This window comes from Antennarius striatus, chromosome 13 (genome assembly GCF_040054535.1).
Source record: "Antennarius striatus isolate MH-2024 chromosome 13, ASM4005453v1, whole genome shotgun sequence".
In the NCBI taxonomy this organism is placed as follows: Eukaryota; Metazoa; Chordata; class Actinopteri; order Lophiiformes; family Antennariidae; genus Antennarius; species Antennarius striatus.
In genome coordinates, this window is record NC_090788.1 from 10,032,791 (window position 1) to 10,055,565 (window position 22,775).

General features: G+C 41.2%; 1 protein-coding gene across 5 annotated transcripts in view; it reads right to left on the minus strand.

Moving 5' to 3' along the window:
* Positions 1-21,673, minus strand: part of ltbp3 (latent transforming growth factor beta binding protein 3) — a 34,170-nt gene extending 12,497 nt beyond the window's left edge. For all 5 annotated transcript variants that reach the window (XM_068330411.1, XM_068330410.1, XM_068330412.1 and 2 more), the window contains exons 1-4: positions 21,117-21,673; positions 2,263-2,541; positions 1,959-2,122; positions 1,778-1,883 (exon numbers count right to left, since the gene is read on the minus strand). In XM_068330411.1, coding sequence (XP_068186512.1) covers positions 1,778-1,883; positions 1,959-2,122; positions 2,263-2,541; positions 21,117-21,354 — 787 coding nt within the window. In that variant the 5' untranslated portion in view covers positions 21,355-21,673. The remainder of the gene's footprint in view (positions 1-1,777; positions 1,884-1,958; positions 2,123-2,262; positions 2,542-21,116) is intronic.
* Positions 21,674-22,775: the final 1,102 nt, after the last annotated feature.

The window sequence follows — 22,775 nt, forward strand, 5'->3', positions numbered from 1 at the left end:
GTCTAACTGTGGCAATGAAATAAGGGATAAAGATAAACATGCAGAGAATTGAGTATAATTTTATTGATCTGAGGGATAGATGATAATGGAAATGCAAAAGTTTGACCTTAGCTGAAAGTGAACAGAGAGTTGGATCTCCGCCAGACACCAATTAGCTTAACTTAGCATTAAGTTTAGAAACAGGAGAGCTTATCTGGCTCTGTCACTTTAACAAAACCCACCCATCAGCAGCTCTAAATATCACTGATTAATACATCCTGTCTTGTTTGTTTAAGATGTAAAAATATCTTGTTTCCTTTTTTCAGGGATGAAGTAAAAGAATGCCAGTTTTAATTAATTTTGCCTGAACATGACAAACTATTTCCTTGTTTCCAGACTCTGTTCAAAGCTGATATTATAATGTTCTTCTTCAGGCTTTACTTTCTGCCATAAATTGAAATACAAAAAAAAAACCTTCCAAAATATTAAACTTTTAACATTTTAACTTGATTATCCTGATTTTCCTTTTTTGTCCGCTGCCTTTCTTTTTTTTTCTTTACTGATGACAGGGGCATTTAATGGAGCACAGCCACTAAACTGAAAACCTTTGTTTCCATGACAGAGTACAAACATGTAGGGTAGTTTTATGAGGGAGCTGTGGGAAGATGGCGCTAACCATTTCTAATTAAAAAAGGGGAATTTATAAACTGCCATGAACGCAACAACAACAGACAGAACCCTGGGCAGGAATCCAGGAATCTAAAGAATAACCAGACGTCCTCCAGAATCGGGTTTTGTCAAAAGCTGCATTGTCTGACTCACAACTTTGAGACGGAATAATAGCAGAGTGGAAAAATATGAGTAGCCAAGATTTTCATGAAACTCAATCTTCAGCTATGTGATGATAGCCCTGGACTGGGCAGGCCCATAGGAACATGCTGCAGTAAAGGCTTAATTTACACATCCTCTTTCTCTGTATCACTGTAATTCCCATCATTTCTTTGCATTTTTTAACTTTCCATTCCCTCTGCCTCACCACCAACCTACATTTGCACAGTTTGTGGAGTTGCACAGCAATTGTTTTCAATCAGGGTGTACGTTTCTGGATAGGATATTTTTTACTCAGAAAGAATTTATTTATTCTCAAGAGCACACAAGAGGTATGCAGATGGATTAAAATTTCATCTAGTAGTACATCAATAAAGCAAATTTATATACAGTACTTCTACAACTTAATTACTAGATAACAGTAAAGAAACGGTGGAGAGTATCTGCAAAATTGAACAAGGCAGTCAGAGACTGCAACATCCCGTGAATGGTAGGTCAGGGTACCCTGAAAGTAGTGCCGGGCATTTGCATAGCTTGGACCTTTCAGGGTAGGTCCAAGCTATGCACTAGCTTTTACCACAGATCAAAGCTAGTGCAAAGGTAGATCAAAGCACTAGCTTTGATCTATGGTCTTACTCACACTGGCCTTCTCCCTCATCTTTCTATCTTATTCCTGAGTGTACAAAAGTTGAAATTTGACCTTCACCTAGTTTCCTCAAGGTCAAAGTCATCATCTCATTTTCATCCCCTTTGCTGCCCCAGTAATGTGCTTTTTGTTTCATCTTTCTATCTGCAACGGTTGCGAAGATATTTGGCAGACTAACGAACAAACGAATGGACGAACGAACGGACAAACACAAGACCACTGACAATTGCGGTACATCACCGCTTTGAAGCAGGATGTAATAAGGGAATTAGCGTTACGATGAAACTTTAAAACAGAAGCGTCCTTGACGTATATGTGACTCACTTGGTAATTTGGGGCACTGATAACACTTGTTTTGTCCCCATGAATTGCCCACACTGCCACAGCAATCTTCCTGATTGGTCAGAACAGGCAGCGGGGTGCTGTTGCACTGAAGGCACAAAAAAAACATAAGTCATCAGTGGAAAATAAAACATTTTTTAGCTTTGTTTTTAGCTGAACTCACTGCTTGTTTTGGCGTGGTCTCCTGAAAGCAGCGACCCTTTGGCTTGTATCTCGAGGGGATCGGGCGTGGTCCTGCCTTGTGAGGAGGTTTTACATCTGATTGGTCGAGTGGTTGAATGACTACAGAGGTGTCTGGCGTGTGGTGAACACGTAAATTTATCTGCACTGAAAAGAGACCAAAGAACAAATGTAAAAACATAATACATACATTTTACCTTTAATTCATAACTAAATGAGAGACGGATGGAGTATTAAGCAATTTCCCCTTGGGAATCAAATAAGGATTCTGAGTGAATCAGAGATACCTTCAGATGAGTGATGCCCTACTTGTGTTAAGGGCAATGTGAAAACTGAGTGTGTTTGTGTCATCTGGGTTCGCCCTATGCCTGCTTGCTCCCCCAGCTTCAGACCATCAGGCTTCAGAGGTATGGGGTAGATGGGCTGCTTGTTGCCCCGCGCTGCTTGAGCTTGCTGCATCTGCTGAAGTGGAAACTGGCAGAGCCTCCCGGTGAATCCAGGTGGGCACAGGCAGTGCTTCCTCGAGCTGCAGACTCCTCCATTCATACACGTCAGCGGACACACAACTGCAGTGAGATGGGGGAGAGACGTCACACTGAGGGGTGGAGACAGCCGACCGGAAATGCTTAGACATGAGACGAAAAAGTTAGTAATACGTTGAACCCTAAAAGAAAAGAGCTGCTCGGGAAAATACTGAATGCTGAATCCACTAAAATAGTTATTCACTAGTCTGGCATTGTTCCTTTTCCATCCAATGACCTCAGAGACAGACTGAGGTTTAATATAATTATGCGAACCACATGATGATGAAGTGTTATATCACATAAATATGACAGACTGACAAGTAAACTATCTGCTTTGAAATGCACCACTGTAAAAAATCACATCAGCCTGACGGACCAGGACCCTCCAGCCTACCGGCAACCGTGTGTGAGCAGGTAGAATCATGGATCTGTTCAACAGCCTTTCTCTGGCATATGGGTTATATTTCCTGATCCATGGGAAAGCTGCTGGCTGGAGAAGTATTCACAGCAGCTTTACTGGGTTTCCCATTATGTTTATTTTAAGCAGAGTGGCTTCAGAAATTCCTAAAATAGAACAATCAAAGGAAAGAAAAAGTGAGATAGCAGGGCTGAGAGGAAAGAAAGTTTAAAAAAAAAAAAAAGTACTGTATATGGAAACCAGACAAGACTAGCGCACAGTTACACTACTAGTAGCGCTACTATAAGATAATAAAGTAACTAGTGGGAACCTGTGGAAATTCCACGATAAAACGATAATATCAGACTTCATACTAAACATATGAAAACAAATGTATTGGTATTATAAACAAAGCGCACCTAACGTAGTAAAAAATCAACGTGGTGACGTAACAACTTTACGTTGAAAAATGATGGATTGCACTGGGCGGCCATTGCGAAGCTGTAGATGAATGTTAGCAGGCTAACTGGAGAAAGAAAGCTAACTAATGGTGAGGTTGGGAAAGGAGCTAACGTTAAAGGAAAAGGCACCTGTCAAAAGAGCAAGTGGAAAAGAAATTTTAGAGAAGTGATAGTGCTGTTACCTGACTACACGAACAGAACTGTATGTAGTTACTTAAAGACCGTTTTTGTCAGATGCCCGAGCATCATTTTGGATACTACATCGATTGTCCCGTTCCAAAAGGAAACCATAGCTGGACAGGCTGTTCCTGCTAGCCCGCTAGTTTTTGTTGTCATTTTCTGTGTCGTTCCTGCTGTTTGGACTTTCTGCTCAAAAACATGAAAATTGTTGGAACAGTTATGACACTCTAAAATTATGCTAACTGGGAAGTCAATATATAGCTATTTGTTCTCCTAACATAGCAGATGCCTTAAGACTTATTGTTCACATGACTCCTTCTGGCAGATGCGCCATGATTGGTTGGGCGCCGTGATTGACAGGTGGTGGGTGGACTTGGTGACTGTGTGACAGACTGAGACTTTTCAAGTGAGCTTACTCAAATATATAGGTGGGGAGATAGTGAGAGTTTCATTTTCACTACAAACATATTTTGGTTAGGAATAGATAAATGAACATTAAAGGAGGCTAAAGCATATTTTACTATATCCAAACTCCATAATTACTGCAATCCACCTTAAACCAAGAGCTATACGAGTCCTTCTGAACAAACTATAGAATATATGAATATATGAATACATTTTTCTTCGATAACAAAAATCAGATTGAAGCTGAGATGCCAGGCCTCTTTCTGTTGCCGAGCCAAGTGCGCACACATGGAAGTAATCTTGGGTGGATTTCCAGGGAGTCTGGCCTGCAGCGTAATTAGGGGACTAGATCACTTTAAACACAGCAGGGACATCCTCACCCAGCGAGTGAGGGAGAATACGTTAACACAAAGCATGAGATACTTAAAAAGCAGCTTCTGCTACATAACACAATATGACAGTGGTGTTAAGCTGCTAGGGCTAGGAATAAGTTTTTTTAAAAAGCAGCTCAGACTGTAGAAGAGAGAATATTTTTTACTGGGCAAAGTCTGACCTAAGAGATCTAGTTTCCATGGTGAAGGTTTCATCCCAGAACTGGATTTAGAATGACAGGAAACTGGAAAAAGATACGGGTCTTGAAAATTAGAACTGCAGACACAGAAAGTCAGGAAAAGAGTTTCTTTCCAAATGTGATTACACAATCTAAACCCACAGAGAGAACGTACTGGAGGAAAAGTCTGGGCTGAGGCAGCGTCTGGCTGGGAAGGTGTCTGAATGAGACAGACAGTGTCAGGGTAACCGCCACGATAACGAACACCAACGACAGGGGAGGAATCAGGATTCAATTGACGAAGCTGGGGACGTTTGAATGAATCAGTAGTGAAATTAACCCAGTCTGATGCCATAGGTTTCATGTGTATCCCCACTGCTCAAACAACATGGGCTGGATTTCTCACAAAAGGCCTGTTTCTTTCATAGAGACCAAACAAAAATTTGCGTCGCAGCAGCATCCTGCTGCACTGGAACAAGACAATGTAATACAAACTTCTGCCGGGCTTCCAGACTGCAAAACAATGACACCAGTGGCCTCTAATGGCTGGTGATGAACGCCTGCAGTCAGTCAGTCTGGACACGAACACAGCCCAAGATACCATAAAACACAGCAGCCTGGTGTGCAGGCTGAAAGTACTGGTGGGGGCTTCTGGCACAGAATCTAATAATATGCTTAGAGTTGTGCTTGTTAAATTATAATTAGTTGAGAATCATTTTTAACAGCACAGTCCATTTGCACTTTTAATATAGCCGCAAAAGGGCACAAGCCAGTGTTTTATCGTGCCGGTCCCAAGCCCAAAAATTACATAAGATTGTGTCAGCATAAAACTTTTGCCAAATCAAACATGTGAATCAAATCTATGACTTTTATACCGAATGAGCGGTGCATCATGGATTACCCCGCTCACCCTCTCCACCACACACTGGACAGAGAGCGGAGCTCGTTCTCCAAGAGACTACTACAGCTCCACTGTCGAACAGAGAGGTACAAGAAGTCATTCCTGCCACAAGCCATCGCGCTGTACAACAGCTCTGAAATACCAGACAGAGTCCCACCACCAGTCTGATGTTTTGGTATGGCTTCACTAGGTCCTGTGTATGACCACTGAGTGCCACACTTATTTATCTATGACTAAAGGCCTACCATGCTTGTGTACTGTTGTTAGTATTGTTATTATTATTACTATTATTACTTTTATTAGTGTTAATATATTTTTTTCTGTTATATTATTATTATTATTATTATCTTTAACTGTCTTATTTTTCCTCAATGCACATTTTCTGTATATTTTCTGTAATATCTATCTATCTATCTATCTATCTATCAATCAGACCGTTTGTTTACCCTTATCTGTCAGCGCACCTGGAAGTAAGACAGGTCGCTGCCGCTACAGCTGTGAGTTTACCACTATATGAGCACAGAGGAAGGGAGACAGAGAAGACAGCATAGCTCCAAATGAAGGGAGGTTAATGAGGAAAATCGCTGGTTAACAATGAGTGGACAGAGAAATATATGTTTATTCCTCCGTCAGGCAGTTCAAAACCATTTGACCCCGTACCTCATAGTCTGAACACGTAGCATTAGTAACTAAAGCGCCACTACGAAACAAAGTGCAGAGCTTTTGCGCAGAATTATCTCCTGAAGTCCGAGCTGAGGGCAAAATGACAAGAGAAAAATGCAAAAGAATGTTCACTAAAGGCAGGGTGGATTTTTGGGTACAATAAAACATCTTTTAGTGATGGGACAGTTGTGAATAAGTGTTTAAAAGCTACTGTTGAGACACTGTTTGAGGGAAAACAGAAAGTTGAGATGTGTGGAAAAACTCCCAATGTCAGCTTCAACAGCAACCAGAAAATCAGCAATATTAACAGCTTAATGCAGCTATTCAGAGAGCACCATGCATATCTGTGGCCGTTGATGAGTTGTAGCTTGTGTGTCAGGTTACTTCACAAAGATCAGGAGCTCTTTGCTGAGTGTAACACCACTATGAAACACACACTGTTTGCATTTTTCCCATTAAAGAGCCAGTTTTTATTTATGCTTTCTGAAGATGTTAATGTTTTTTTACTTGAAGTGTATGCCTTCAGTTCTTTAGGCAGGGATGTCTTTAATTTACGAGAAAAAGATTATTCAGCTCTATTTGCACTTTATTTTTGATTCTGAGGTTTGTGTGTTCTTCAATCTTACATAAAGGCTTTAAATTTATTTCCCTGGGTCTACTTTTAGTCAAGGTAAGGTAAAAGTGCTAGGTGTGCACTCACTTAAACACACCCTGTATTGAAAATTGGTAATAAATGATATTGTGAAAATAGGGACCGGCTTTAAGACACAAACTGGACTTGGGTTTGGACCTTGTACTAAGAGGAAATTTTTATAACTAGACCTCCATGACTTTTAATTGAATACCCCTGCTGTAGAGGTTTGGAGGTGCCTAGGAGAGGTGGAGTTTCTGACTGGGTTGTTCAACAGGATCTTAGATAGTGAAAAGATGCAATGAAGTTATGGGAAAGAGTAGCTGAACTAGACTAAGGGCAGAAGTGAGCATTTGTGAGCAGCAGTATGGTTTCATGCCAAAAAAGAGTACTACAGATGCACTATTTGCTTTGAGGACGTTGATAGAGAAGTACAGAGAAGGCCAGAGGGAGCTGCATTGTGTTTTTGTAGATCTGGAGAAAGCTTATGACAGGGTGCCCAGAGAGGAACTGTGGTATTGTATGAGGAAGTCTGGAGTGGCAGGAAAGTATGTTAGAGCGGTGCAGCACATGTATGAGGACTATCAGACAGGTGAGGTGTGCTGTAGGTGTCACAGAGGAGTTCAAGGTGGAGGTGGGACTGTATCAGGGATCAGCTCTGAGAACCTTCTTGTTCCCTGTGGAGGATAGGCTGACAGACGAGGTTAGACAGGAATCTCCATGGACTATGATGTTTGCAGATGACATTGTGATCTGTAGTGAGAGCAGGGAACAGGTGGAGGAGAAGCTAGAGACTCACCGTACCCTAGGGGTGCGGTGAGTCGGTCTCAGGGGTTCAGCGGAGATGGAGGTCAAGACAAAACACCCGACACATCGTGTCGGGTGTTTTTGCTGAACATACATGAATTACTGTGTACGTTTGACACATCGTGTCAATTCGTGATGACACGCCCCCCTTAGCCATCTCTCAGCTGTATTTCCACCATGTTGGTACCATACACATAGGGCTGTTATGTTATGATGTCTGTTATCTGTTCTCTTTACTCTTCAGCTGGGACCAGGACAGACTGTTTGCAGTTGGAGCCTCGAGGCTCTGGAACAGAAATCAGCTTGGCTGAATCTGTGATTTCTTTTAAATCCCTTTTTAAAACACGTTTATCGGAGGGCTTTTCCAGACTTTACTCAAGATCTTTCATTTCCTTTCACTGTTTGTGAAAAAAAAAGTATTGTTTTCACTTCTTCTAATAGTTTTTTTAGCTGACCTTCTGAAGCACTTTGTATCAAGTTTCTGTCAATAAAGTTTATATAATTTTTACTATTGTTATTATTATTATTATTATTATTATACATATTGTTATGTATATAATTTATTTAATGTATAAACTATCTAATTTTTACATTCTCTAGGTGTACAGCTCACAGTTACAAGCAGTCCTTGTGACATATTATTTTTATGAGTGGTTTTACCGTGCCTCTTTAAACGTACTGCTCTATGTCTAGACTAAAAACAGGAAATACCAAAAAAAAAAAAGTTTGCACTGCATACATAAATTGTAATTTTATGTACGCTTCTTTGGTTGCCCTGTTGTTTCACTTATGGGTTCAGGTCCCCTAGATACATGATGTGAAAACAATTAATCTGAGTTTGGAAATCATTGTGTTTTGGCTTAAAATACAGTATGTCATAAACATGTTTGAAAAATCTCCATAAGTAGATTTGAATTATGAGGTAAGGTCTGACAGCTGTCAGTGTCCCATCAGTGTTAACTGTACTTGATAGGATGTCACTAACTTGACTCATGTTCATCATGTATTCAATAGAAGAAAATATAATACAGTGCTTTACATAATACAGTACCAAAGATAGCACATAAACTCTTTAAACGTTTGTAACAGTTTTATCTGGTCCTCCTTCAGATCCCCAGGAGGTATAAATCATTTGTAGGTTATAAAACATACATAAAGTAACTTGTGTCTTTCACATCTGCCTCGCTCATTTAAGCTGGAGGCACCCTGGCAATGCATAATGTTTTCTGCAGATCTTATATGTGAATGGGTGTGTTCATCTGTGTGTGTGAGAGTTAATAAATGGAGGGTGTACCATCTCCTGGAGAGCCCGTGTGGTTCGGTGACTCCACCACATTGCATAGCAAGGAAAAGAACCCAAAGCTTTAAAGTTGAGATCATAACAAGTATTTTACTTTCCAGTGGACTCTCCTTTTAAAGCATTGCCTTAGAGTTCATTAGTTAAACTTCTGATCCAAACTTGTTTGTTGACTCTCTTCCTCACCTAGCTTCCCAACTTAGAGGCAGCAGCCAGCCTCTGTTTTGTACCACACTTTGGCCTTTATAGATCTAACACATTCCTGAGACAAGAGGTAGTATGTCATTTAAATTCAAATGTACACAAAAGTTGTTTGGTGGTATCAATGAAGGTGAGGCGTGAGCAGTGGGAGGGACATGCGGGGAAGAAGCAGATATCTTATCATGAACATTATTTTCCACATGCAAAGACAGTGGAAAAAAAATCACAACAATCCTGGATCCTATTAAAATCTGTACTGTAATTAAATATGAAAGACTTTTAAGACAGTGTTAAAATGTCACCGTATCCTCCACTGTATTGGCTTTAAAACATGATTTAAAGCTGCAAATAATATTAAAAGCTGTATTTCAAGACAGCAAGTATAATTTTCCCATTCAGCATTACTCCAACTATAAGAGCTAAAACAACAGAATAATGAGACGAGACGACAAGAGAAAGGTGTTTGTCTTCAGGCTATTCTCATTGCAGTGTTTCATATGACATAAGAGTGAGACCTCTTTCGTCATTGTGTCATGACTGACTCCCAGGATGTGTCTTTATTACGCATACCGTAGATATCATGTAAATAGAAATCCAAAAAGGGGAAAATAAAATTTACAGAAAAAAATGTCACATTTCATGACACTTATTGTGATTCCCACAAACTTTTTTTCCTTTAAGGAAAAACATACTGTACATTCCTTAACTGCTGGGTAAGTAAGTCTCGTGTAACTGACAGGGCACACTTAAAAAAGAAACAATTCTTGCCCACAAAAACACATAAAGACAGACTCAGACGCACATTTTCATATTTTTAGCAAATTACAGGTAATAGCTAGAATTGGGAAAATTACACTTGTCTGTCTTTTTTGACAAGCTGATAGAAACATGTCTTTGTACAGACATGTAAATGTGTAGAAAGAAATAAAAAAGGATGTGATTTCTAAAAGCACATTTATTCACAGAAGAAAATTACAAATAACACACACTCACACAAATCCAAAAGAGATTCACGCAAAAAGGAATTCACATCCAAAAACAAATAGTAGTAGAATAATACACAAACTAAACAAAATATGCATAAATCAAACCAACCAATGACTGAACACAAGCTTCTCACTCAATACAGAACATAAGATATTCTTGAGACACCACAAGTTCGTAAAAGTATCTAAATCATTCATAGCTCTGCAATAAAAAAAGACAGACAGAAAGACAGAAAGACAGAAAGAAAGAAAGAAATATTGCCCTCCAAGTGCCCTGTGACCACCCACCCACTCACTCCTGTCTGTCTGTCTGGATCTGACGCATCATCAGCCCCCTCCTCCCTCTACAGCGTCCCTTCGGCTGCAGCCGCGCCCTCCCAGCACAAAAACAACAAATTACAGCCTTACAAACCACAGTTGAAAAGCTCGCCACCACACCAAGCTGAAATCTGTCCCTTTCTTTGAAAACTCATATTCTAGTGGAATCACAAGTAGAAATATACCCAATCTGTAAAAATCAGACACCAAAACGTGATGATGTGCAGTGAATCACTTCCACTCTGATTCAGTACCAGTCCAAATACTGTGAATCACGTTTCCACTGGTGAAGTTCAGTCATTTTACAATCAAAATATTCATACACTAGATTTTTACTAAACACACACTATGATTTACAGTGCAACAAATTTATGGCAGTGGGGGACTGGTTAGCCAAGAACCAAGCGACAGGGGGTAGGAATGATTTGGGAATGTGGTCAGGGACAAAGAGATAATTATTCCAGGTGTTTTGTGTCCAACTGAGTGCTCCCTCCTTGCACCAGGATGAATGTCTGGAAAGACAGTCTGAGTGAGAATGGGAAGAATGTTTGAACTGAGGAAACCGAAAAACTTTGAGAGTGTTTGTTTTATTACATTAATGTATGATGAAAATAGACTTTTATTGGTGCCATCACCAGGAGAAAGAAACCGAATGGCTAGTAGAGTATGTCACGACTTTTTACTGGTCTGTCAGCAGATCACGTGTTATGTCTCCTGGATGCTGGTGATCCCTGTTGCTCTTTATTGATCTCAGGCAAAACGAGACAAACCAGCTGCTTTCCTTTCTTTCGATTCTTTTGCTATGCTGAGCTAATCATCTCCATATAGGCCGGTGGTAAACATATTTTCATCAAGCTTTCAGCAGGAATGTCTAACTAGTGTGAGAACAATTAGGAACAAGTTGGGCGTCTGGTTGTAGAATTGTTTTTGGTCCTAATGAATGAGAAGACATCATTCATTCAACTTTTAGGTTTTAACTAATTCCAGAAAGGAATATCTGCATCTGTTGTTGGCTGCTAATTTGACAGTCTTAGCTGTGGATCTTTTGTTCAACGTTTTTGAGCTGTGATTGGAGGCTTATGGTGAGATATTACAACAGGCTATGGGATCAGGGAGACTAAACCATATTGGATATGTCCAGCCTTGGAAACAGAAATAATAAGCTACAAGCCTCGTAGAAGCCTTTGGGTGGTCTTCTCATTGGGCTCAGCTGTATTACTGACCTTCATATTATCGTCAATAGTCATTTGATTAAATGATTTTCTGAAAAGTCTGATTCAATCTATGCTCAAAAAACTGTTTCCATGAATTTTCCTCCAACAGAATCTTTATGACCAGAGGGAACCGTGACTAAACAACACTGGGCCTCATCAACAGTAAACACAGTTGCCACTTTAGCCACCGTTTAAAAACAGAATAGAAGAACGGCTATCATCATATGACGTGAGTCCCTTTACCATCAGCTCCAAAGCAGGAAACCACATGCCCAAATACGCCTACCATCAGCTGGTACAGAGAGACCGCATACCGCACGGAGTGAGAAAAGACGTATGAAGTGGGTCAGACTCCTGCAGTTGAGCCAGATGTAGGGAGTAAATGACATAATCACTGCCTGTTGAAAACAAAACCTGTATATGTATCCCTCCTCCCTCCCCTGGCTAATCTATGAGCCTCCTCTGCTTCAGTTATCCAAACAATAGTGTTGCCCTTTGCCAGAGCTGACCGCTGTCACCCAAGACGTTCATTACCATTCACAGTCTGCCGAAAAACAACAGCTTATTGACTTTACAGAAACTGTAAAGGCGGCAGTGAGCCGACACCTCCTGAGAAAGCTGGAGTAGCCATCGTGAGTGAGTTCTGAGTTGATCTGAATAAGAACACATCCAAATCTATAACTACATAAAATACATATGTGATGGTTTCTCGGGTGGGCTTGAGTCCAGGGTTACCCTGTCACTCCCCTTTGGCAGAGTTGTTTGTGGAAAGACAGCCAGAGTCAGACAAAACCCTGGCGCAGATACATATGATGTCATGTAATGACTGCCTAAGGCCTTGGCTATAAGGACTGGAGGGAAGGCAGGCAGAGTGCTGACAGCGCTGTACTGAGATTATGTCATTATGTCCCCTGTCCTGTGGGATTCTCAACATTCAGCACTGGAGCACCTGACAGGTAAAGTCTGTGCTGCACAGTGGCAGGCCTTCGCAGCAGCAGGCCATGCTGTTCTGTTTACCCTGACTAATCGCTGCAGGTACAGGGTCCTCCAGCCGTGTGGATGGAGTCCATAGCAATCGCATTCCATTGAGTAGCTTTAAATAACTGCACCGTTTCACCCCCTCCCTAAGCAAATGGAAGGAGAGTGTTAAGGATGGCAAAGAAGGCTGTTTGTTCGAGCTGCTCAAGCAAAACACACTCTCACACACACACACACACACACACACACACACACACACACACACACACACACACACACACACACAGATGCTCACACTGTTTGCTTGTGAGGTTTCAAAAAACACCTAATTAAAGCTTTGTTTGTCAAACTGACTTTACTGTGATGTTTTTTTTTAAAATCTGCCCTGCAGAAGTGGCTTTTTTCAGACTGTGATGACATGTGGGAGTCTGATTCATACTAGACTGCTTAGATCATACGATTTTTCTCTCTGAACAACTGCTGATAAAAAAAAATAGAAAGAATGAAATGACTGAGTTGCCCAATAAAACCTGATTCAAATGCTGATTCATAAGCTTTATCATATCTGAAGGTGGAGATGCACCACATTCTTAAGGTTCGCTTGTCTGTGGTGAAAACAACTTGGATTGGTTTCAGAACTTCTTTGAGTTCAAGCATTTGTTCCAAAATATTATGAATTGAATCAAGACAGAAAAATACATTCCCCTTGTTTATTTGCTTCATATACTGTATATGCAAGCCAACACAAATGTGAGCCAAATAAACAAGTCAAATGTGAATATGCTCTCCGTCTTCCCTTGGAAATGTGAAATATGATATCTGGGGGGTTTTTTTAGGATTTGGACCAAAATTTAGATTTAGCACTCAAGTGACAGTCCGATTATGCAACATCCGTTTTGAGCTTCACGTTTGTTGAAAGTCTAAGATACAGTATAGAGCTGCATGTGAAATGATGGTTAAAGGTTAATGAGAACAGCAGACTGCAAACAACCCCATGTTTTATTTTATCAAAATGCATAAATAGATGAGGTGACAGAATGTAGATCAATGAATACAAAACACACAGTCTTGACAGAAGGTCAGCTTGCAAAAACATTGGACAAATGCAGATTTCACCAAATGTAAGAAGCTTTCATGATTAATAAGCTGCAAATGAATGTGTGTGAAGCTTCCAAGTGCATTTACTGAGCACAGCTTGGCCTCAGTAAATGCAATTCAGTCCAACCTGTGGCAAAAGGCCGGAGTGTTGCAGGTTTTTGGTCATCCGTGTTAGACCACCTTCACCAAAGCTTGGCATGGCATAAAGAGGAGTGTGTGAGGAGAAGCAGAGGACTTTGAAAGTTAAAATAAACTCACAGAACCAGCTCCATCTAAAGAATTTTCAGGCTCTCATGGACCTATGACCCATGTTAAAGGAAAACCCAAACAAACCACAGGGATACTACTTTCGCTTTACTCTAAATACAAACCCACATGGGAAAACCTAAAATAGCCATATCCACTTAATGATGGCCATTTTAGGGGAGGCAAGTCTCAACTTGGATATGATAAGACTGCTTCCTGTGCAATATGAAGCCTGGGGCTTATGGATATTCCAGAATTAGATGGGAATCTAGAGCAGCCTGAATGTCTGGAGCCTCGATGATGACGAGATGCTTCTGAGATGCAGGAGGGACCATCTGGGAGTCGAGCAGTTGCCGTTGCAGTTGCAGTTGCAGTTGTGCCAGCCACGGCAAGAAAAACAGGCTCGAACTGACTCTTGACGGAAATATCATCCTTGAACCAGGACCATCGAGGTGATCCTTACAAAGCAGAGTGATATCTGTGATGATTGCCAAAAAATATTTCTATGTGAAAATGTGTCACCGTTGCACACCCAAAAAAAACACTGATCAAAGCATTGACCAGTTCCCGCCATGTAGTCCTGGGTTGATTACTTACTGTTCTTCGAATCATTCGAACCCCATGAGGTGAGATCTTGCGTGGAGCTCCACTCCTAGGGAGGTTGTCAGTGATGTTATACTTATTCCACTTTCTAATAATGTTTCCAACTGTTGATATTTTCTCACAAAGTTGTTTACCAATTGCAGTTTGACTCATCCAGCTTTGTTAAGTTGCACAATTTTATCACTGGTGTCTATAGGAAGCTCTCTGGTCTTGGTCATGGTGAAGACAGGAGTCTGACAGTTTGAAGGTGTATGCAGGTGTCTCTTATGCCTCTAATCAGTTCAAACAGGTGCCATTCATGAGTGGGGCCCGGAATAACTTCTTAAAGAGCAAATGACTGGTCTGTAAGGGGAAAAAAGAGTTTTTGTTTTCTAGCTGCCGAATACTTATTGCCCATCCATTTTCACAAATAAATTGTTTAAAAATCATACAATGAGATTTCCTGGATTTTTTTTTTTTTACATTCTGTCTCTCACGCTTGATTTGTACCTATGATGAAAATTACAAACTCTTATCTTTTTAAACGGGTGAACTTGCAAATTTTTTAAGTTGCCAAGTACCTATTAACCCCACTGTACATCACTACAACTTTAAATTTGTTGTAAACAAATAACCTCCTAAACTATGTGGGTAACTGACAGAACTCAGTAGTTACTTACAGCTTATCTCATCAATTCATTTGTATTAACAAGTGCATCAAATAATCACCTGACTCTGCAGCTCCCCCCAGCTCTATGGGTCATTTTAATGTTTCTCAGTTCATTGATTTGCCCCAAAATACTTGATTTTCGGAATCAAGGGAACTATATTCAGTGAAACAGTTCATGCTGAGATGAAATGATGTCTGTATCAGGACCATCCATCCAATAGATGCAGATATATCTTATTGAAAACCATCAAGTGGAACCCCTACCTCATTAAAAGGCTTGCTCCGGGTACGATAAATGTCTGCAAAAATAAAAACAGTTGCTGAAACAGACTAGACCAGGGATGTCAAAGTCAAATACAAAAAGGGCCAAAAAAACAAATTTGCTACAAGCCAGGGCGGGACTGCTTCAATGTTTATTCAAACATATTGAAATGAACATAGCCTACTGAACCAAGAGCTAATACAGTGTACATTGTTTAATGATGAAATAAATAAAGCAATATTTTCTTATGGCTCTATCGGTAACTTCAAGGGGAAACCTTTTCAACAGGCAAAGAGCAAAAAAGTAAATGTCCTTCGAACAAAAAAAAGTCATATAATATCAAGATGAATGCATAAATGACATTGCATGCATTATAAACTTAAAATGCATTATTGTGCATGCATTATTGCACGCACAATAATAATGTTGTGCATGCAAAATAACAATGCATTGTTCTCCAAAAAACGTTAATTTTTTTAAAGATTATTGTGCTGTTCTATGATCCTACCAATCACTGCTTTCTTTTTCTTTTGGCTTTTCCCATCAGGGGCCGCGACAGCGAATCAGTTGCCTCCATCTAACCCTGTCTTCTGCATCGTCTTCTTTCACACCAACTACCTTCATGTCCTCTTTCACTGCATCCATAAACCTCCTCTTTGGTCTTCCTCTAGGCCTCCTGCCTGGCAGTTCGAAACTCAGCATCCTTCTACCAATATATTCTCTATCTCTCCTCCAGACATGTCCAAACCATCTCAGTCTGGCCTCTCTGACTTTATCTCCAAAACCTCTAACATGTGCTGTCCCTCTGATGTACTCGTTCCTGATCCTATCCATCCTGGTCAATCCCAAAGAGAACCTCAGCATTTTCATCTCTGCTACCTCCAGCTCTGTCTCCTGTCTTTTCCTTAGTGATACTGTCTCTAGACCAAACAACATCGCTGGTCTCACCACAGTTTTGTACACCTTTCCTTTCATTTTAGCTGAAACTCTGGACTGTTGACCCTAAGTACTTAAAATCCTCCACCTTCTTGATTTCTTCTCCCTGTAACCTCACTCTTTCACTTGGGTTCTTCCTATTCACACAAATGTACTCTGTCTTACTGCGGCTAACCTTCATTCCTCTCCTTTTCAGGACAAACCTCCACCTCTCTAGCTTCCTTTCCACCTGTTCCATGCTCTCACTACAAATCACAATGTCATCTGCAAACATCATAGTCCATGGAGATTCCTGTCTAACCTCATCTGTCAGCCTGTCCATCACCATAGCGAACAAGAAGGGGCTCAGAGCTGATCCTTGATGCAGTCCCACCTCCACCTTGAACTCCTCTGTCACACCTACAGCAAAGCTCACTACTGTCTTACCACTACTTTGCAGTCACTGATCTCCTTCAGATTACATCGTCTACACAAGATGTAGTCTACCTGTGTGCTACTACCACCACTCTTATAGGTCACCCTATGTTCCTGCCTCTTCTGAAAGAAAGTGTTCACTATAGCCATTTCCGTCCTTTTTGCAAAGTCAACTACCATCTGTCCTTCTGCATTCCTCTCCTGGATACCAAACCTGCTCATCACCTCCTCATCACCTGTTACCTGCACCAACATGTCCATTGAAATCTGCACCAATGACAACTCTCTCACTTCTAGGTATACTCTGCATCACTTCATCAAAGTCCAACCAGAATTTCTCCTTCTCCTCCAGCTCACATCCTACATGTGGAGCATACCCACTAACAACACTGAACATCACACCTTCGATTTCTAGCTTCAGACTCATTATTCTATCTGACACTCTTTTTACCTCCAGGACATTCCTAAAAAACTCCTCCTTCAAGATAATTCCTAATCCATTTCTCTTCCTATCTACACCATGATAGAACAGCTTGAACCCTGCTCCTAAACTTCTAGCCTTGCTACCTTTCCACCTGGTCTCCTGGACACACAGTATGTCTACCTTCCTCCTCTGAATCATGTCAACCAACTCTCTGCCTTTTCCTGTCATAGTTCCAACATTCAACTTCCCTACTCTCAGTCATATACTCTTGGCATTCCTCTTTTCTCTCTTCCTACAAACATACTTTCTTCCTCTCTTTCTGCGACCAACAATAGTCCAATTTCCACCAGCACCATGTAGGTCAACAGCACCGAGTGCGGTCCAGCCTCAACCGATCTGGTATGGAAGTCATAGATTTGATTTGCATGTTTGATTTGACAAAAGTTTTACGTCGGATGCCCTTCCTCACACAACTCTCTGTATTTATCCGGGCTTGGGACCAGCACAATAAGACACTGGCTTGTGTCCTCTTGCGGTTACACTGCTTTCAAATAGTTTTTTTTTAAAAATCAAATCAGTTGTATACCTTCATGGCTCTTACATGCAATTTTCCCTGAGTCCATTCAACTGAAATAAATAGAAATAAATAAAGTAAAATACAGAAATCTACGGCACACAGACAAAACCATACTTCCTTCAAGAAGACATCATGCCTTGTAGAAACAAATGTAAAAATTTAATTCAATTTAAAACTGAAAACACGTTGCTGCTCTGTGATGCTCACTTGTCTGAGGCTGAGCCTCACACGTATGTGAAGCTAAAGATACAGAGCGTCCGAGCTGGATGCGCAGCTGGGGCACTGTGTCGGGGATGAAACGTGCAAACTTAGAAGAATACACGCAGATTTACCTTTTACCTCTTTGAACTTACACTCTGACTCCCACCTGACTTGAAACCCCCTGCTCTCAGCCTCCACCGCTTCTTGCGTTGCACGACTTCCGCTGCCATTGCATTGTGAAGAATGTAGTTTTGGTGCATGCACAATACCAGCGGGTCGATGTGGCCTCGTGCTGGTTGTAATAGTAATTAAGAATCATCCCGCGGGCCACAAACAATTCGTCACGGGCCAGATCTCACCCGTGGGCCTTGACTTTGACAATGTGGTCTAGACATTTGCTCCAAAGCCACAGTGCTATCATGGCTAAACAGAAAATGGAACATGGGTTCTGCTCGCTCCACTGTTTCCTATCAAGGTAAATGGATCACTTTGGGTTTGTGAACAGCTGCTCACAAGTAAACTATGTCAAAACAATTCCTTTGCCAATGCTGATGTATTCTTCAGCTTGCTCAGCCCTTTAACCCAAGGATGCCAACTTCAAGTTAAGATTATATAAGCATTTCTGATCCTGTAAACATTGCAGTCAGATTTAAAGCACAACAAAGACCGCAGTTTAAGTTTCTTATCCATGGTAATTTTATCTGGTAAATTGGTAGAATAACGGTTTTAAAAAAATGTCTCTCTTTGTTTAAACATTATGGCGATGAGAATGACATCCATCTGTTGGCAGAAATCCCATATCCAGATCACCATTAAAACCGTAATGTTTCTCAGCCGACAGTCTGTCTGTCCACCTAATTCTGTCCAATTTCTTGGGAGTAACATTTCTTCTGAGGAAAAGTTTGCTCAGTTCAGGCCTCAGCCTTGCTCTGCTGACGTCACAACAGCTCAAATATGGAAAAGTCTTCATATTGTTGCCTCTATTGCCATGGCCATTTTAACACAGGAGGGAGAAATTTCCACTTGTCCACAACACATTCCAACCCTCACAGGGAACAACACACATCTCCTCTCTGTGCTGAGGTTAGTCCCTCTCTACCTCACTCAGCGAGGATCCATTCAAATTCAGGACATGAAATCCAGGTGATAGGTGATCGCGGGACAGCCTTTCTGCCCAGACCACATGTGAAGCAGCCTGAGGTATTCCAGAAATTCCAAAAGTGTCTCTGAAATTAGTTGACACAGAAGTTCCAAAAAGTGACGCACCACAATGAAAATAGGCGAGGAAGGGGGGGGGGGGGGCTGGTGGACAAGTCGACTCTCAATCTACAACACCGGACAGAGTGGGGGAGGAACAAAACTGTCACAACACTGCATGTAAGATAGTGTTGACCTTGATTGAATGCAGCCTGAAACAGATGGAAACACACGGAGAGGCTACATCTGATCTGGAAGAATCATTGCAGCCCTACATCTTAACCTGATCAGGATTTATTCAGGCTTTTCATGTCTGTCCTGCAGTCACAGACAAATATAAGATTGATTTAGAGACATGTTTGGTTCAGCAGCACTGTGCCTGAAACTCTCCATTAAAATCAGACTGTGTGTGTGTGTGTGTGTGTGTGTGTGTGTGTGTGTGTGTGTGTGTGTGTGTGTGTGTGTGTGTGTGTGTGTGTGTGTGTGTGTGTGTGTGTGTGTGTGTGTGTGTGTGTGTGTGTGTGTGTGTGTGTGAGCATCCAGAGCAGCTGGCTCAACAGGAAGCTGTTGCACTACATTATGGTTTTAATTTATTATGTTAGACCTGTTCTGCAAAGAAATATGGGCTTAATATGAATCTGTGCAACTTAAAATTGCTTAAAAGATCATTTGAGTTTCTGATAAAAGAAATTACTCTGCTTATGATTTACAGCAACTTTTTATCATAATAAAACTCTTCCTCCCAGCTGGATATTTCACATCTCTCTTTTTTAGCATCAATGAATCAAGGGTTGGTGAAATCCAGTTCTAGACCAGAGGCTGATGCAGACTTCAAGGCTCCATGTCTCACCAGTACTGATCAGATACAGTCCAGAAAGCCTCCACTCATACCTGACACTGGACTTGGGGGAGGGAGTATATGTATCTTAAATGTACATTCACAGGCTGTTTAATGAGCCATGTCTCTACAATTAAATGTAGCATGGGAACATTTTCCAGTCATGCAATGGAGAGAAACTCAACTGTTTACCGGGTTTATATCTGACTGACAGAAATCTGAAAAACAGGAGTTGATGGTAGATGTGAGCATCTTGAAAGAAGAATAAAATTCTTATTAAAATAGGGGGTTTTTTGTGCAGATTTTAGGGTTAATAATAACCAGGCACAGGTCATATTCATATTTCTACCTATTTTACAAAAGATACAAAAGAAACAAAACATATTTAGTAGTGCACTATTCTAATTTTAAAAAGTTCAACTTTTCTTTATCTGTCAGCTTTGTAATTGCAAGGAAAGGCACTATGTTGTTCGTTTATGGATTTATGTTAAGGTCTGAGACCCAGTGTAAAATGTCGGCCCTCTATATTTGAGACATTTTTCCATTAATACTGCAATATTTTTACTGGAGTAACAATTCGAATAGGACTTTTCTTGGAAATGGAGAAGAAGGTTCCACTTTGTCAATGGGCCTTAATACATTTTCCACCACTGCTTTGTATTCATACTACAAGCAGAGTTTGGTCACCCATAACTCACTGCAAGCATTTGATGAATTTTCATAGCGGTTATTCATAATGTATTGTCCTACTTAATTCTCTGTGGGTATTATCCCAGAATAATGTCTGCAATACTGGTGAAAGTATATTATCGTGAAGTGTAGCGTAATTAAACAGCTAAGAAGTGATTCATGCGGATGGAGTCTCAACCAAGGCCAAGAAAAAAAGCACATTAGAGGACATCAGAAACGGATATTAAACATGTCCTGACTAATCAAAAGCAAAAGCTCAAACCTTTAAATACTTTAAAGTGCACTTCTAGAATATCTTTGTTGTACTGTAGTTTATTATCACTTTCACCAGACTGGATTCCCTTGTTGTCACTTTTTCCATAGTCCGCTCTCTGATAATGACCTCTGGGAGGTCTGCATCACCTCAATGGGGCTGGAGATCCAAACCAGAGGTCGAACTAGAACCATTATTCCATGGCAGAGGCCTGATAATAAACAGCATTGTTTCACTCACCGACCCTGAAGCCCTGTCCGATCAGCGTGTCGGCCGCCTGTCCGTTCTCCGCGATCAGCGTGGTGTTGTTGCCCTGCTCGCAGGTATCCTGACACTGTCCCTTCAGGCAGATCCGCTTGCAGATGAGCGGCGCGATGACCACCTTGAAGCGCTCCCGCGTGGAGGAGCGCTCCGCGCACCACACCAGTCTGTGCACGCTCAGCCAGATGACGAGCAGACGGGAGATCAAAGACGGCATCCTGGCATCCTTCGCTGCCCTCCGCGGAGACAAGGGCTCATCAAATCACAAGTCCTCAAGCTCCAGTTTAAAAAAGCTTCTGCTTTGTTTCACCGAGGCTGATCCGTCTCCGTTCTGACGGTGGAAAAAAGCGCGTCCTCCTGCTTTCTCCTTAAGAGAAAAAAATCTCCCCCCGTGTACCCACCAGATCGGATAAAACCCAGGCTTCACACATCTTACAAAGTTCTTTGATGCCCTCGTTGATTCTTAAAAAAAAGTTGCCCACGACTTACTCTTCTTCCTTCTTTTCGCCTGTTGCTTTGGAGAGCTGGAGAGAGAGTGCGTATGTGGGATTTAGAGAGAAAGGAGGGAGGGAGGGAGAAGGGGTGAGCCAACCCTCTCCCTGAAGAAACCTGGCTGCAGGCCAGCCAGGCGGTGCAGGAGTAAAGCTGAAAGTGGTTTCCTTGTTGGTTATTTCTCCACGCACACCCCCTCATCTCCTCTCCTGCCCCCATACAGAGTCCACTCTTCAAATCAGAGCTGCACAGCTGTTTGTGTCACTCTGGAAATATAAAGCACAGACATATCAGGCTGATTTATTTCTCTCTTTCCTGAGGATTCCTGGTGTAAAAAAGTATTACTGTGAGAATAGGACCCTGATAAATTATTACACATTACAATCAGATAACTGGAAAACATAATTCTGCTTGTTGGTTTATCTCTGCTGAGGAATCACTGGCTATCATCTTCTTCTTTTTTTTAAATTTTATGTACTGTTATAATCCCCAAAGGGAAATTAAGAATGCACACTCCAGTATGTTAGTCAATGTAGCTGTTAGATTAATGTACATAAGTTATCCCATATTTACTTGTTTTCATTCTTTGATATCATGAACATATAAATGTGTGTGTGAGTTTTTTGCTATGCACTGAGTTGTGTTTAGCAGGGGTCGAAAGGTCACTGCTGAGCGGCTAATGACTAGTTTAGGATGTAAACCCTGATTTGCTGAAACAGGATATATACCAAACAGGGCATTACACCATAAAGAAAGATCGTTTTCTCTTGCGACACTATACCATATATGGTGCATTGCTGATATTCTCATCCGCCATCCCTTAGGACACATTGTAAACAGGGACTGCCCAAATGAAATAAAAAAAGAGGTTTTTGGCGGGTATGCTCAGAGAGGAGTGGAGATTTGTATCTGAGCATATCTCTGTCCGTTCTCCTCACGAATAAAAAATATAACTGTTGTCTTCTCCTTTTTGTGAGTGTGTTTTAAATGTTGTAGATTGTTTGAACCTGACATTAATTTGGTCTTTCAAGTCGGATTCCAATATACCAAAGGATTCCAGTGGGTGATGAGGACACCGGAAAGACCGTGGCCACGGCAGGCTAGCCTAGGAGCTGCCTATCAGATCCTTTCCAGGACCGGCCTCCA